This window comes from Bombina bombina, chromosome 1, assembly GCF_027579735.1.
Source record: "Bombina bombina isolate aBomBom1 chromosome 1, aBomBom1.pri, whole genome shotgun sequence".
Taxonomy (NCBI): Eukaryota; Metazoa; Chordata; class Amphibia; order Anura; family Bombinatoridae; genus Bombina; species Bombina bombina.
The window spans coordinates 1,137,317,300-1,137,331,075 of NC_069499.1; the positions used below are offsets into that span (position 1 = coordinate 1,137,317,300).

Sequence of the window (13,776 nt, forward strand, 5' to 3'; positions counted from 1 at the left end):
TGTTCAGAAATAGCAGACATATATGGCTTTGGCGTTGCTTTTTGGTAATTAGAAGGTTGCTAAATGCCGCTGCGCACCACACTTGTATTATGCACAGCAGTGAAGGGGTTAATTAGGTAGATTGTAGGGTTAATTTTAGCTTTAGTCTAGTCCCTTCCCTCCCCCGCCTCACAATTGTCACCGCCATCTTAATTACTGGCAGAAAGTCTGCAAGTACTAAAATAAAAAGCTTTTTTTATAGAATTAGTTTTTTATTTTTTATAAATATAATGTTTAGTTGGATCCCCCTTAGCCCCCAACCTCCAGCTCTCTAACCCTCCCCCCTCTACCTATTTACCGCCATCTTGGGTACTAGCAGCTGTCTGCCAGTACCCAGTTTGGTCAAAATTGGGCTTTTTTTTATAATTATACCCCATTTTTCGGTAGGGTAGCTGCCCCCCCTCAATACCCTACCTCTTCCCAGATCCCTTTCCCAAAAATTAATTCTTTATTTCCCCCTCCCTCCCTCTCCCTCCTTCACTGTATACTATACTGGACTCTGTACTAAGTAGCGCGTGTGTGCGCGCTCCCGATGACCTCCCCGCACTGCCGCAACCGGATCCCGGCTGAGGGGAAGTGAACCAGTGATGGGCCGCCCACCCGCCTCCCTCGTATCCCTCCCACGACACCAACGATCGGCACCATTGCTGGCCATTGCAGAGAGGGCCACAGTGTGGTCATCTCTGCTTCGGTGTGCTTGAAAGGGTATTGCAGTGATGCCTCAATATCGAGATATCACTGCAATACCCTGAAAGCGTCTGTAAGCGATCACGATCAATTCCAGCGCTTGAAACCCCAGAGGACGTGCCAGGCCAGGGATAGGCAAGGTGTCAGTACATGGACACTGGTGTCTGTGACTGGCCCTTGCAGTGTCCGCCGCCCGTTTTACAGCGGGGAGGGAGGAGTGGGACAGATGAATGCTGGTCCTGACGCACCAAGTTTTGCGGGGCTGGGGCCACCCACCTGACACAGCTCAGGAGCAGGAAAGTAAGAGAGAGGGAAGAAGCAAGCTGCCTGCAGTACAGCCTGTGTTAACCACTCGTAAGTCATGACCCGTACCAATTCCTTGATCTGTGCGGCAGCCTGGTGCTGGTGTCTGTGTGTAGAAGTAGCAGATCGCTGCTTACTCTGACAAACCTTACCTAACCAAGTAAGTAACCAACCATGATGATCATGCGAGTAACATCAAGGTGGGTGTGCTTGGTTAGGAGTTGCAGAGCCCCCCAGCAGCCTCTTTAAACTGGCTGCTCTGACTCTCATTATTCTCAGATAGTATCATGTGTCCCAGCAGCAGGAGCCTCCAGGATTCTTTTTAAACAGGGTTCACAGACTACCCCCATTCCTAGGGGGCCCCTAGGATTGGTGGAGTCTGGAATCCCCGTTCAAATAGAATCCTGGAGGCTCCTGCTGCTGGGACACATGATACTATCTGAGAATAATGAGAGTCAGAGCAGCCAGTTTAAAGACCCTGCTGTTCTGTTTTTACTGGGATTTCCAGTGAATGTCTTAGCAGCCAGGGTGTCTGCATGCTGAGACAACCCAGGGGAGAGTGAAGGGTTAAAACAGGCTCTCTGCAGGGAATAGATCTAGGAGAGCTTCTGTCCTGCTTGTACTCAGGTGGAATTCAGTCCTGCTTCACCACAGATACAAATTTGATTTCTGCGTGCTGATGGGCAGTACATGAAAAGTGCTGCCCATGCGGTATGGATCATTGGTGTGCTGCAGGGGAGGATATCCAGTGAGAGAGGGATTATAAAAAACTGCCCTTAGTTAATTGGTGTCTGTAATAAAGAATAGAACTTTTTGTGTACTGCCCTTTGCTGTCACTTCTGCTGGATGCTATTCCACCATGCATCCACTACCCTCTCAGTAAAGAGAGTGTTTTTTTGATGTTTTTTAAATTGAAATGTACCTTAGTGTCCTTCACTAAGGTCTGTACCTTGAAAAATGTCCGCCACAGCCTTGGTCCGTGCCTATCCCTGTGCCAGGCACGTCCCTGGTCACTAACTGACTTTTTGTAGTACGTGCCTGGCACGTCCTTGGTCGTTAAGGGGTTAATCTAGTTATTAAGCTGGCCATTTGGCAGTTTATAAACAGCATTTATCTCCCTCTTACATAATGCAAAGTTGTGTAAACCAGGGCAGGTCCAATCTAAGGCTGCAGGGACATTAAACAAATCTGTTTGGTGTCCCGTTTGCTTTTTTTTAATTTTGCATGGGTTGTAAACCTGGACAACTAACCATGGCTGTTCTTTAGCTTGATAAAGGGGACAATCATTTTAAATAGCTGAATGTGCCTGCGTAAACTGCCACCTATACTGATTTTGTCAATACTGCAATATTTGATATAGAAAAACTATGTATTAAGAAGTAGTGGTAGTAGGGGTAGAAGAAAATGTGAGCCTAAAGTTTGAATACAAAAAGCTTATCATCTTCTTGGCTTGCCTCAATACATTATCTGCTAAAAATTAACTGTTCTATGGGTACAGAGTCTTTATTATTTCCCCACATTGTTCCTTTAAAAGATTGCAACCTAACTAGGATATCTACTCGCCACAGTTTAATAGCTAGTGGGCAAGTGGAAATTTTGAGCTCTGTATATACAGTATATATAAACACACACACACATATATATATATAAATAACTAGCAATGGTGATATTTGGTTTTAGTATAATGCTAAGTGTGATTATAACAAATGTTATTATTTGTAATGCTTAATTTGCTTTAGTATCGGTACTTTCTGCATACCTCAGTCTCTATCTGGAAAGAAAGTGATAGGTGATTGGTGCATCTGCAATACTGTGTGTTTATCCTATTCAGCTTATTTTAAAGGCTGCAAGATAAAGTAAAATAAAACATAAACGTACTGGAAGGTCATTTTTTTTAGTGATAAGATAAAGTTTTTTTTTTTTTTTAATATTACTTTTTGGGAAATAGCCATATTTAATGAGAGTTTTATATTCCTTCATAGGTTTATGGGCTGTAACATTTCTCCTATGCTTTGTCATTTGCTGAATTAAACAATGTACTAGATTCACAAACACGTTAGACTTCCAAGAGACCTCATTGTTAAGGTGACATCATGTTTAAAAACTCATAGAGGTTTGTTATCTTTTCCAGTGTGGCATTAGTGGCCATTCCTACCACTAGCATATATGGTTGTGTTAAGTTCTCCCTTATGCAGGATATATTAAACAGCAAACGTTAATTGTTAGCAACATCGAAATAAGATTGTTAAATATGTTGTGTAAACGTTTGTAATTGTAAAATATTTCTTGCCTGTTTTATTAGGGTAAAGTAGTGTCCCTGGATAGAATGAGAGGGGCCTTTGAAACTTCACAGAGGTGAATGAGGGTTTGACCGTGGGGGGGATCCAGGCGTTCTAGAGGAGGTTCCCGGGTCGAGGGTCCACCTAAACCTCATTCAAACATGAGGAAATCATAAGACTCTAATGTACCTGTGCCTCATCTTGTGGCCAAGTCTGTTGTGAATCTTTATGAATTCCTCCATTTTTAGAATTGCATTGAGTTGTTTTTTTTTTTTTAAACAAAATATTGATTCTACCAAGATTTCTATTGAATCCAGTCCAAAAATAAAAAAAACAATTTTACATGTTACAAATAATAGCGATTAATAACTAACAATAGGTAATGTGCCTAAACGCAGCTACATATTACCAAATTGATATGTGAAATCCAAGAAAACAGTACATCCACATTAACATCTTCATCTATCCCTCAGCACTGCATCTTTTGCATTTTGTTGGGGTATTTTTGTGTTAGTCTTCTGTTGACAGAGTCTTCATTTAGTTTTGATATCCCCATCTTAAAGAGTTTATCTGTGGTCACTGCTTGAGGAGCAAATTTATCAATGTGAGATGTGTATCAATTTATGTTTTGTTATTCCTTGAACCTGATTTATTATACATAGTTATTTTACACATTTTGATGAATCAATGTCATGAATAAAACAGCATGGACTGATATTTATCTACAAATATATTACATAAAGATATATGGACAGTAAGTCCTCTTCCGATGCAAAGCATGCTAAAATCAACTGACACCCGTGAGGCTCTTGTTTTGTATCTAATACAGAGAAGCTTGAATTTTGCAGACAAAAGCAAAGCTTTCCATTAATTAATATCATTCAGAATAGCTGTGCGGATTAATAGTGCTCTTCACTATGAGCTGATAAATAGTTTAACTTGTAAGATATTTGAAATCACACATACATATACATATGATTGATGTCTTCAGACATCAAGGACAGCTGGGATTTGTGTTACCTGCATATATGAAGTTGCAAGTATTTCTATAGAGGCCTACGTCATTTTTATTACTATAAATATTTCCTATTGTAATGAAATTCTCTCATATAATAATATAATCATGATACATGGAAAATGTGACCTAAAATGTGCTTCACACTTTTGTTTTATAGGGTTGTGGGTGTATGATATTTCTACTGTAACTTCAGATATGAACTAAACATATTTTTAAAATCTGTCTGCCAAATTAAAAGTAAATAAGCCAGGTTCAGTTAATTAATACACATACAATTTTTTCCCCAATATGTGACACCGCATAGACTCTTAAGTCCATCAATCCAGAAGACATCCTTTGTATCTCTTCACTAAAGGTCCCTCCAAAGTATATGTGTTCCAGGTGACTGGCTACTAGTAAATGGTTATATCATTGTGCTCAAAATCATAGACACTTCCTTTGTTCTTGCTGCGTAAGAAGCCCTCTGCCCCATCACTTAGATATATAATGTTTTGTTTCCCTCTAAGATGCAGGTCATTACCTATAATGTTCTCCTGTAACAATATGAATAAATTAGGAAATAATATCCCTCATTTAAAGAGAGGATTCTCCACTTTTATCATGTACAAAGGCATTTCTATATTAAAAAAAATTTTTATGGACTGTGTACATTTTTGTACAAAAAATCTCACTAGGTTTTGTTTCCTTTCCCTAGTTCGGCCCCAATCCCACCATACATACTTTCCATAAATGAGTGGTGATCTTACCCCTGTCTTGACTGTAACATACACAAGTCAACAATTTTATCACCATAAACATAGGATATTTTCTTATGAAATATTTTATTTAATTTTTTTCAATAACATCCAAAAATATACAATAAACAGTTGCTGAAATTAAGAAGAAAGGATAAAACAGGTCACCAATACATAGCTCTTGTAATATTTTGGATTTGGATATTGAAATATTAACATTTCCAGTTCAAAACAAATCTGACACAGATCCAGCTTATCTGCATTATCCACTTGTGTTTAACAAATAAATTCTCATTGTCTCTGGAGAAGATCTGAATTTGTAATATACTTGTACAATTCGTGTGACCTGTGATTCTTAAAAAGCCTCATTTAACCCATTGAACTGTAAGCTCTTCAGGCCAAGGATTCATTGTGCTTATGTAAAACAATCTAGAACACTAACAAAGCTATTTTAAAATCATAGTAATGCCCAACAAGGTTTCGGACCAATACTTGCTTTCTGGGGGTGGGGGGAATTCACCTGAAGCTCAAGGAAAGGCGTTACCTCTAAGACAATAAATTCAGGCTCAGGATTAATTGCATATAAAAAAAATCTTTCTCACTTTTTACACCATATTTTTAAGATAGTGGCGGAATGCAGTGGACTCAGCTCTGGATGACTAATTAAAAGATTAATATATAAGGATTCACTAATGTTTAGCAGAATAATCTTTTTCAATGGTGCAATGTTCCACTCAATTCTAACATTCTATGTCAATATGGTTTATATTTGTCTTCTAGTTTCTTTAGGTAGAACAAACTGTCCTGTACAAAATGTGGGTCACATACCAGCAGAGGGGCCAAGTCACAGAATGTCACACCGAAGTAAGAATCTAACTTTATATAACAGCAGTAGGTGAAAGAATCATATATTACTGCTTCTGATTTTCACCGAGTAGCTCTCTGATTCTATGCAAGTAAATTCATTATTTGTATAGGGTTGTTCTTTTTACCTAGAGAAGCCACAAGACAAATGTGTATCCTATTGAAATCAACCCATTACAAAACAATCTTACCAATTGCAAGTTGGCAAAATTAACAAGGCAATATTTTAATGCTTCTTTTTCTCATGCCAATATTTTTCTCTCCGCATCAGAGGTCAGAATCTACTCCAAAAAAATATAACCTAAATGAAGTTCCTTAAGTCTTGTTTTCTTTGTGGTCATTAGGATCAGAGTTTGATTTAACCTGTTTGTTCAACGCCTCATTTAGGGATTAATCACTATCCTTTCGAAAAGCTTATCATCAACGCACCTACAAAAATCCCCTAGACTTTAGTGGTAAGGTGTTTTTTTTTTATAGATAAATCGTTAGATAAACCTTTCTTAAGAATTGTGATTGATCCCTTAGCTGAGGAGTTAAATATTTTTAGTCCAAAATATTAACTATCATCTGCTATGGAGATCCTATTGACAAGAGGCACTGGTTCCAAAAACAGCAAAACTGATACTATGGACCGGGTTGTATCCTAGAAAGCATGATGTAGCACTACAAAATACACAAATTTAATTCAATGGGAAAATTAATTATGAGGGCCATGGAGAAATAGACTGTTCTTTATTTTAGCATTGCTATAGTTACCATTATATTTTTGTTTTTAAACTGATCGCATCAATTGCTTTCTGCTACTCATAATGCCTTTTAGAAGTGCAGCGTAATTATTTGTTCTCAAAGGTTCTTTATATATAAATTCACTAATATTTTGTAGTCTTGTTTACTGAGCCTGAAGGTTACTTTTTAACCTAAATCTAACCCAAACTTTACTGGTACCGAGATCAATCAAGGATGGTATAAAAGCAAACAGAATAACATATGTCATTGTTTCAAAAGGACCTGAAACATTACTTCTAGTCCATTATAAAAACACTTAGGGCCAGATTACAAGTGGTGCGCTATTTAGTGCTTTTCGCTTGTGAGAAAACGCTGCCAGAAGTAAACTTTTAACCCGCGTGTTAGCACTCGCATTACAGGTTGAAAGTACATTTTTTGCGATCAGGTGAAAGCTGACGCGTGCTAACTTAAGGACTTCGGCTATAGCAACCGCATTAACTTCTTCTCCCCATAGACTTCAGTGGAGCACGCAAACTGTAAAAAACTAACACTTATTGCTTGCGCAATAACCCGACATGCATTAGACCAACTGCCCTAACCCAAAGGTAGTTATGAATATTTTACATTTCAGTGTTCTTCACATAAAAGAAAATGTTCTATTTAATTTCAAGTATATATATATATATATATATATATATATATAATATATATATATATATATATATATATATAATATATATATATAATATATTTATATATACACAGTATATAGGTATATAACGATATATATAGGAATATATATTTTATAATATTGAACATTTCCCAATATGAAAAACATTGAAATGTAAAATATTTACAGTACATACACATTAAAAAACATGATTAAATATTAAAATGTATTAAAAATGATTTTTCACGTTTTCAAATATTTGAATGGTAAGGGCTCCAAAGTATATATACTTATGTATATATGTATGTATATACACATAAATACACATGCATATACATATGTATAAATACAAACACATATTTAAACATGTATATGTATATATACATTATATCCCTTTTCATTCAAATACCTTGTCAAATATCATATACCTTTTAACCCTTATAACTATTCTTTATTAATATTTCGCTGCATATATATTTTATTAGATAGTGTATATTTGAGGGTAACACTTTATTTTAATGCAGTTTTGTTGTGTTGGATGCAACTTTTTATTTAGCCCTAAACCTTTACTCAAGGACTTCAGTAACGCTTACCCAACTTTCAACTTTTAATATGAGCGCAAGTTAGCGTGGGTGCAAAATTTCAATATCACACCTGCTAACGTTAGTGCGCCACTTGTAATCTAGCCCTTAATGTATAATAGTTTCGAAAATATTTTTTACACAAATATGTCACATCTAACCACGTGTTCCTGAGCCTGAACATTCCTAAAGCTTGGTATTGTAAAGTGGAACATAATATTCCTATATATTTTATTTATGTTAAAAAAAAATCAGGAGATAAGGCAAAAATCTATAATAATGTAATTTCATTTATTTCCTGTACAAACTACTTATGATTTTTAAAAATGAAATTACACATCTATTACAGATCTATGCTTCCCATAATGGACTGGAAGAGATAAATACAATTAATTAATGCACTCTAGTCTCTTGAAACTAAATTCCAGGTTTGAATACTTTTTTTTTATTTGTGCTCAATTGTTTCATATATAAAAAAAACACAGAATGTTTGTATCAAAATATGATGTAAAAAGTAAAACTAATATAGCAGTATCAGTTGTATATTTCCCATTGTCACTCACTGGCTGATGCCTACAAGATACCTTTCCACCTATTAGCCAATAAAGCAGATACTACTGTATTAGATTCAATTTCATCTTTATAGTCGGTCATGCAAAACAAGAGTAACTTTTAAATGCTACTATTCCCTGCGGATGATATATTTTTGTGTAAATGTCCCTTTCATTTCTGTTTGTGGCAGCATTTTCTTTGCACTTCCCTTCTGCGTCAAAAGGAGTGTTAGAGCTGTGGGTAACATTTGTCGAAAGTAAAATATGTGAGGGTCTAATAAACTAACATCCATTTCAAGTTCTGTTTTTAATTATATGTATCTACTAATATGTAAGTAAAACATTTTCAATGATTTCCTGGGTAACCATAACAAGTATCTTGTAGTACAGGTATCCACCATAGTAGCCCTTGCGCTTGTACAGACTATTGGATTCTTCATATTATACAACAACATGATCTTTGTTAGTGCCTACAAGTGATTAAAGGAACATAATACTCATATGCTAAATCACTTGAAACTGATGCAGTATAACTGTAAAAAGCTGACAGGAAAATATCACCTGAGCATCTCTATGTAAAAAAAGAAGATATTTTACCTCACAATTTCCTCAGCTCAGCAGAGTAAGTTCTATGTAAAATGTTATACTCAGCTGCTGCCCAGCTGCAGGTTAAAAAAAAAATAATAAAAAAAAAAAAATGAAGAAATGAACTGCAGCCAATCAGCATCAACATTGCCGAGGTCATGAAATCTTTTACTGTCATCTCATGAAATTTCACTTTATTCTCATGAGATTTCATAGCAAACTTCCTTAAACGAAATAGGGAAATAACATGAGAGTTCACGAGGCTCAATCCCTTAGCTGTCCCGGGACAGACATACTGATTTGCTGCTTAGAAGTCCTTTATAATGGGATGTGGCTACTGAGGAACTTTTGAGGTAAAATATCTTTCTTTTTTTACATAGATATGTTCAGGTGATATTTTCTAGTCAGCTTTTTACATCTATGCTGCATTACTTTCAGGTGTTTCAACATTTGGGTATCATGGCCCTTTAAGGGAAAGTGAATATATAACTTGTATGCATAAGGTACCAGCAACTTCTTTCATTAACTTCTATTTAACTGCAATTCAATTTCTTTATTTGTAAATGTGTTTGGAGCAGCTTTATATAATTATATTATTTATGCTTTGAAACTCTCTGCCCTGAATGCAGCATTATTTTATATTAAGTAATTAAATAGATTATACATTCATAATGCCAGGTAGCATTTTTACTTTATATTATTAAATACCTTTATATAGCAAATCCCTTGTATTGTGCACATTTTTATTTATATTTTTTTATAATAATTATTGTCCTCTGGGCGTGCTAATTTATAATGTTTTTATTCACTAAATCTCATCTATTTTGGGGAAAACATCTAGCAATAGAATAATTTAATATAGTTATATGTATATGTATATATATAAAAAATCTTCATTATTATAGGCTACATTTCTTTAAATTTCACCATATTTATTCAGAAACCCATTGGGTAGCCTCCATTTATATTAATTTAAATGTATGTATAAAATGCTCTATATTAGGTAAGACTCTCGTTAGATTATATCATCCTGTTTTTTATATAATTATTTCTGATGAACCATAAAGAGGTATGGAAGGAAGTGATGCATTCACCTTAATATGTCACCTCTAGTCCATAATACATAAATATTTTATTATTTGTGTAATTAGCTTTGGAAAAAAAATAAAATAGGGAATTATATTAATTTAATTTCTTTATCTGTCCCCTTCTGTGATTCCTATTTTTTCTTCATTATTTAAGTAAGCAGGGGATCTATAGCTAGTTAGAAACTTTATTATCATAGATATTATGCCTTATAGTAGCATGTTTTACTCAAACCCTTCCATAAAGAATAGGATCTCTCTGGGGCAATGTGGTCTGATTTTTTTTTTTACCAACAGCTTTGACTTTTAGTTTGCTCAACAAAGTTGCGTGAGCGCAGGTTGGCTACCACTACAAATCCAGAAAATTGTAACTATATCCATAAAGTAGCTTTTGAGTTATTTAAATAGTAAAATATTTGAATGCACCTACAGAGGGTTAACAGATTTTTTTTAATGTCTAAAAAACGAATAAACAGATTTGTGTCAATCTAAAGCCATACATCTAGAGTTTAAATAAATACTTCAATAGATAGTCCCATAGAATAAATACTACAATATTTCTGTACATGCATCTTAAAAAATTTGTAAATACAGTATTTTTTTTATACTCTTTCACAGTTGCTTCTTTGTGATTGGGACGATTGATATATTTTTAGTAGATTATATAAAACATTTTCCCTGTTCTTTTCTTTTTTTTTTCCCTCATAAGAAATTATCTTTCTATACATTTTTGCCTAAGAAAATGTTTTCAATGATAACTTTACAATTTTATATTAGTTTGAATTTCTAGTCTTATTACATTGCTCTTTGTATAAAGTGTCTAACCTAAGCCCATTTTTTATGTGCTTCTAAGCAGATGGGGTAATCACAATTTACTGCTTGGACAGTCAAGCATATACCTTCATAAACATAATTTATGTCGAATCACAGTCCACCAGTGCTTAGATTGCCACATTTCAGGAGTGGAAGGCTTGCAAGGCTATGTATTTATTTTATTAATTTAAGATTTTTTTAAAAGACATGGCAGCAACTCCACTCAATTGTCTATGGAGTTGTCAGGATGTCTTTTGTGTTTAGCAGAGGAAAGATGGGGTTAATCACTATGTATTATGTAGCTGGCTGGAAGAGGTTAAAGGGTATACAACTAAAAAAAAAGTCAGTTTCAGTAGAGTGTAAAATTAAAAAAACAACTTTCCAATTTACTTATATTATCAATGTACTTTGTTCTCTTGATATCCTTTGTTAAAAAAAGCAGGTAGGAAGGTGTAGGGAACAATATGTTATACATTTGCAAGAACACTAGGTGACAGCAGTGTTTTTGTCACGTACTGCACAGATATGTGTATGGTACCATCTAATTATCTCTTCAACAAGGAATACTATGAAAACAAAATGAATAATAGGAGTAAACTGGAAAATGTGTATGCTCTGTCAGAATCACAATAATCAATGCTCTTTATATGGCTATATGCAAATGATAATCCCTGATCAATACATGGTTGCCTGGAATTGGCTATTCACTGCTCTATTTCTCTATGTCTGGAATGGGAGCCTGATTTAAATCAACTTATTAACTAGTCTTAAGCAATAACAACATAATGGCTGTCCCTAACATATGATGTTTATGTGGCATATAAGTAAAACTGAGTTTTACCAATATAATTTAAACTGCAAAAAATAATACATATTTCTATTGGGAAATATTCATTTCTATATGGCATATGTAGAAAACATTTTTTTCTAAAACTGTTAATGTATAAAAAAAATAATTTTAACTTTGGAGCTAAATATGATATGATACATAAGCTTAAAAGGAGATAGGGAAACAACATTGTTTTCTATGCATGTAGCTCAAAAACTACAGACAGATTTACTTCAAACCATGTAGTGGGTTGAACTAATCCTAGAACACAGCTATTTGTTTTCGTTTGCTGCAAATGCAGTGTTAAAAAAATAATTTTTCTTAGGCATTTCATGTTCTGTCAGCAATTACACTTCAATTGTTGATATATTTATAATATAGTATAGATTTATAAGAAACAAAAATAGGTTTAAAGTCCCTTTGAAATGGGCAACATGGCAGATTATCAACAATGTAGGCAACACACTCTCACCCTCATCAACAGTATGGCACCTAGGAGGAAGACATATCGAAAATATGGCTTATAATGAACTTTTGATCAAATCTACTGGCAAATTTAAAGTATGCAGGATGGTAGTGTGTATAAAAAATATATATATATTTACAGGGATTTAAAAGTTACTAGCCCAGAGAGAAAAAGTGACTAATTCACTTAAAGTTAAAGCGAGGAAAATGGCTAATTTTTTTACTCAGCCACTGCAATTTCTTACTCGTCTGCGACTAGTGGAATTTTCAAAATCTGTGTATATTTTATATACATATACATACACACACACACACATTGTCCAAGGCTACACGTATGCCTTGTTTTCTAGAGTTTTCTAGTGGCCTAACTCATTCTCTGCCTAGCTTAGAGCCTTGCTTATCTTTGAGGTAGTGCTTCAAATTCTCTGGGTTTTTACAGGTAGTCGGTAATGTCACGGTTTAAAGGGGAACCATTACCACAAATACAGTAAAGGATTAAATATCAAACATTTCAAAGGAAAAGGGAAATAAACAAACTAAATTACACAAAAAAAAACTTACAGGCCAGTTTTTTATGGATATTTTAGGTAGCTGTGCAAAGCTGGAGTTGTGCTGTCCCTTATACAGCTTATTTATTCCAATGCCAAAACCTGACACTCATTATCCCATTTTTCCCCCTCACTTTAAAAGTTATTATCAATTCACAGTTTTTGGGCAAAAATTAATAGAAAACATCTCCTTTTTTCTTCCAATTCTTGTTACAAATAATGATTTTCTGATCTCTGTCATTGAATGATTAAATGATGTTCAGTTTTGTATTTCTTTATCAGTCCCTCATCAAGTAATACCTATTTGCACCTTTGACAACATTATTGCTTTTAAAACAAAATAACCACCCTTTACTATTAGGGAGACAATTTGACATTTTTGTTTCTTACTGTGCACAGAAAGATGGGACTATTTCCCACCCCAAACCTATTTGATAAAATTTGTATGATATAGACAATTATGGCTCTCCGTCCTAGTCTTTAGGCTTGGATGGCTAACTCATGTTCCAGTGGCGGATGTGCTTTGGGTTGTGAGCAAAACATCAATGATAACTAATTTTAATAACAAGAGGAGGCTTTGCTACTGATGCGGGCTCTTGTCTCCAATGTTCTGTATAATCCTTGACAGGACTCTAGGTTAGTACGGAGCAAACATTATGGGTGCTGATGCTGGTCGCAGAGCGGTAGGTGGGCTCCGAAATAGAGCTGGTCCAAAGATTGGTGTTTGGAAGAGAGCAGCTGCAGTTGGCAGGGCGCAAAGAAAGCGGACTAGGAAGGGCTACAAACAGCTGCTTGGCTGAAGGGACTAGGGAGAAAGTGAGCAGCCAGAGTCTTTGTCAAGTGCTTGTGCAGAGCCAACCTGGTCTGTAAGAAAGAAAAAAAATCAGATAAATATATCCACAACACATATTCATTATATATATATATTTATATATATATATATATTTATATACAGTGTATGTATATATATATATATATATATATATATATACTGTATAT

General features: G+C 34.8%; 1 protein-coding gene across 1 annotated transcript in view; it reads right to left on the reverse strand.

Moving 5' to 3' along the window:
- Window positions 1–13,304: 13,304 nt before the first annotated feature.
- Window positions 13,305–13,776, reverse strand: part of ZNF385C (zinc finger protein 385C) — a 133,327-nt gene continuing 132,855 nt past the window's right edge. Inside the window, 3 exon segments of the mRNA XM_053717873.1 lie at window positions 13,305–13,522; window positions 13,524–13,553; window positions 13,555–13,641. Coding sequence (XP_053573848.1) covers window positions 13,415–13,522; window positions 13,524–13,553; window positions 13,555–13,641 — 225 coding nt within the window. The 3' untranslated portion in view covers window positions 13,305–13,414.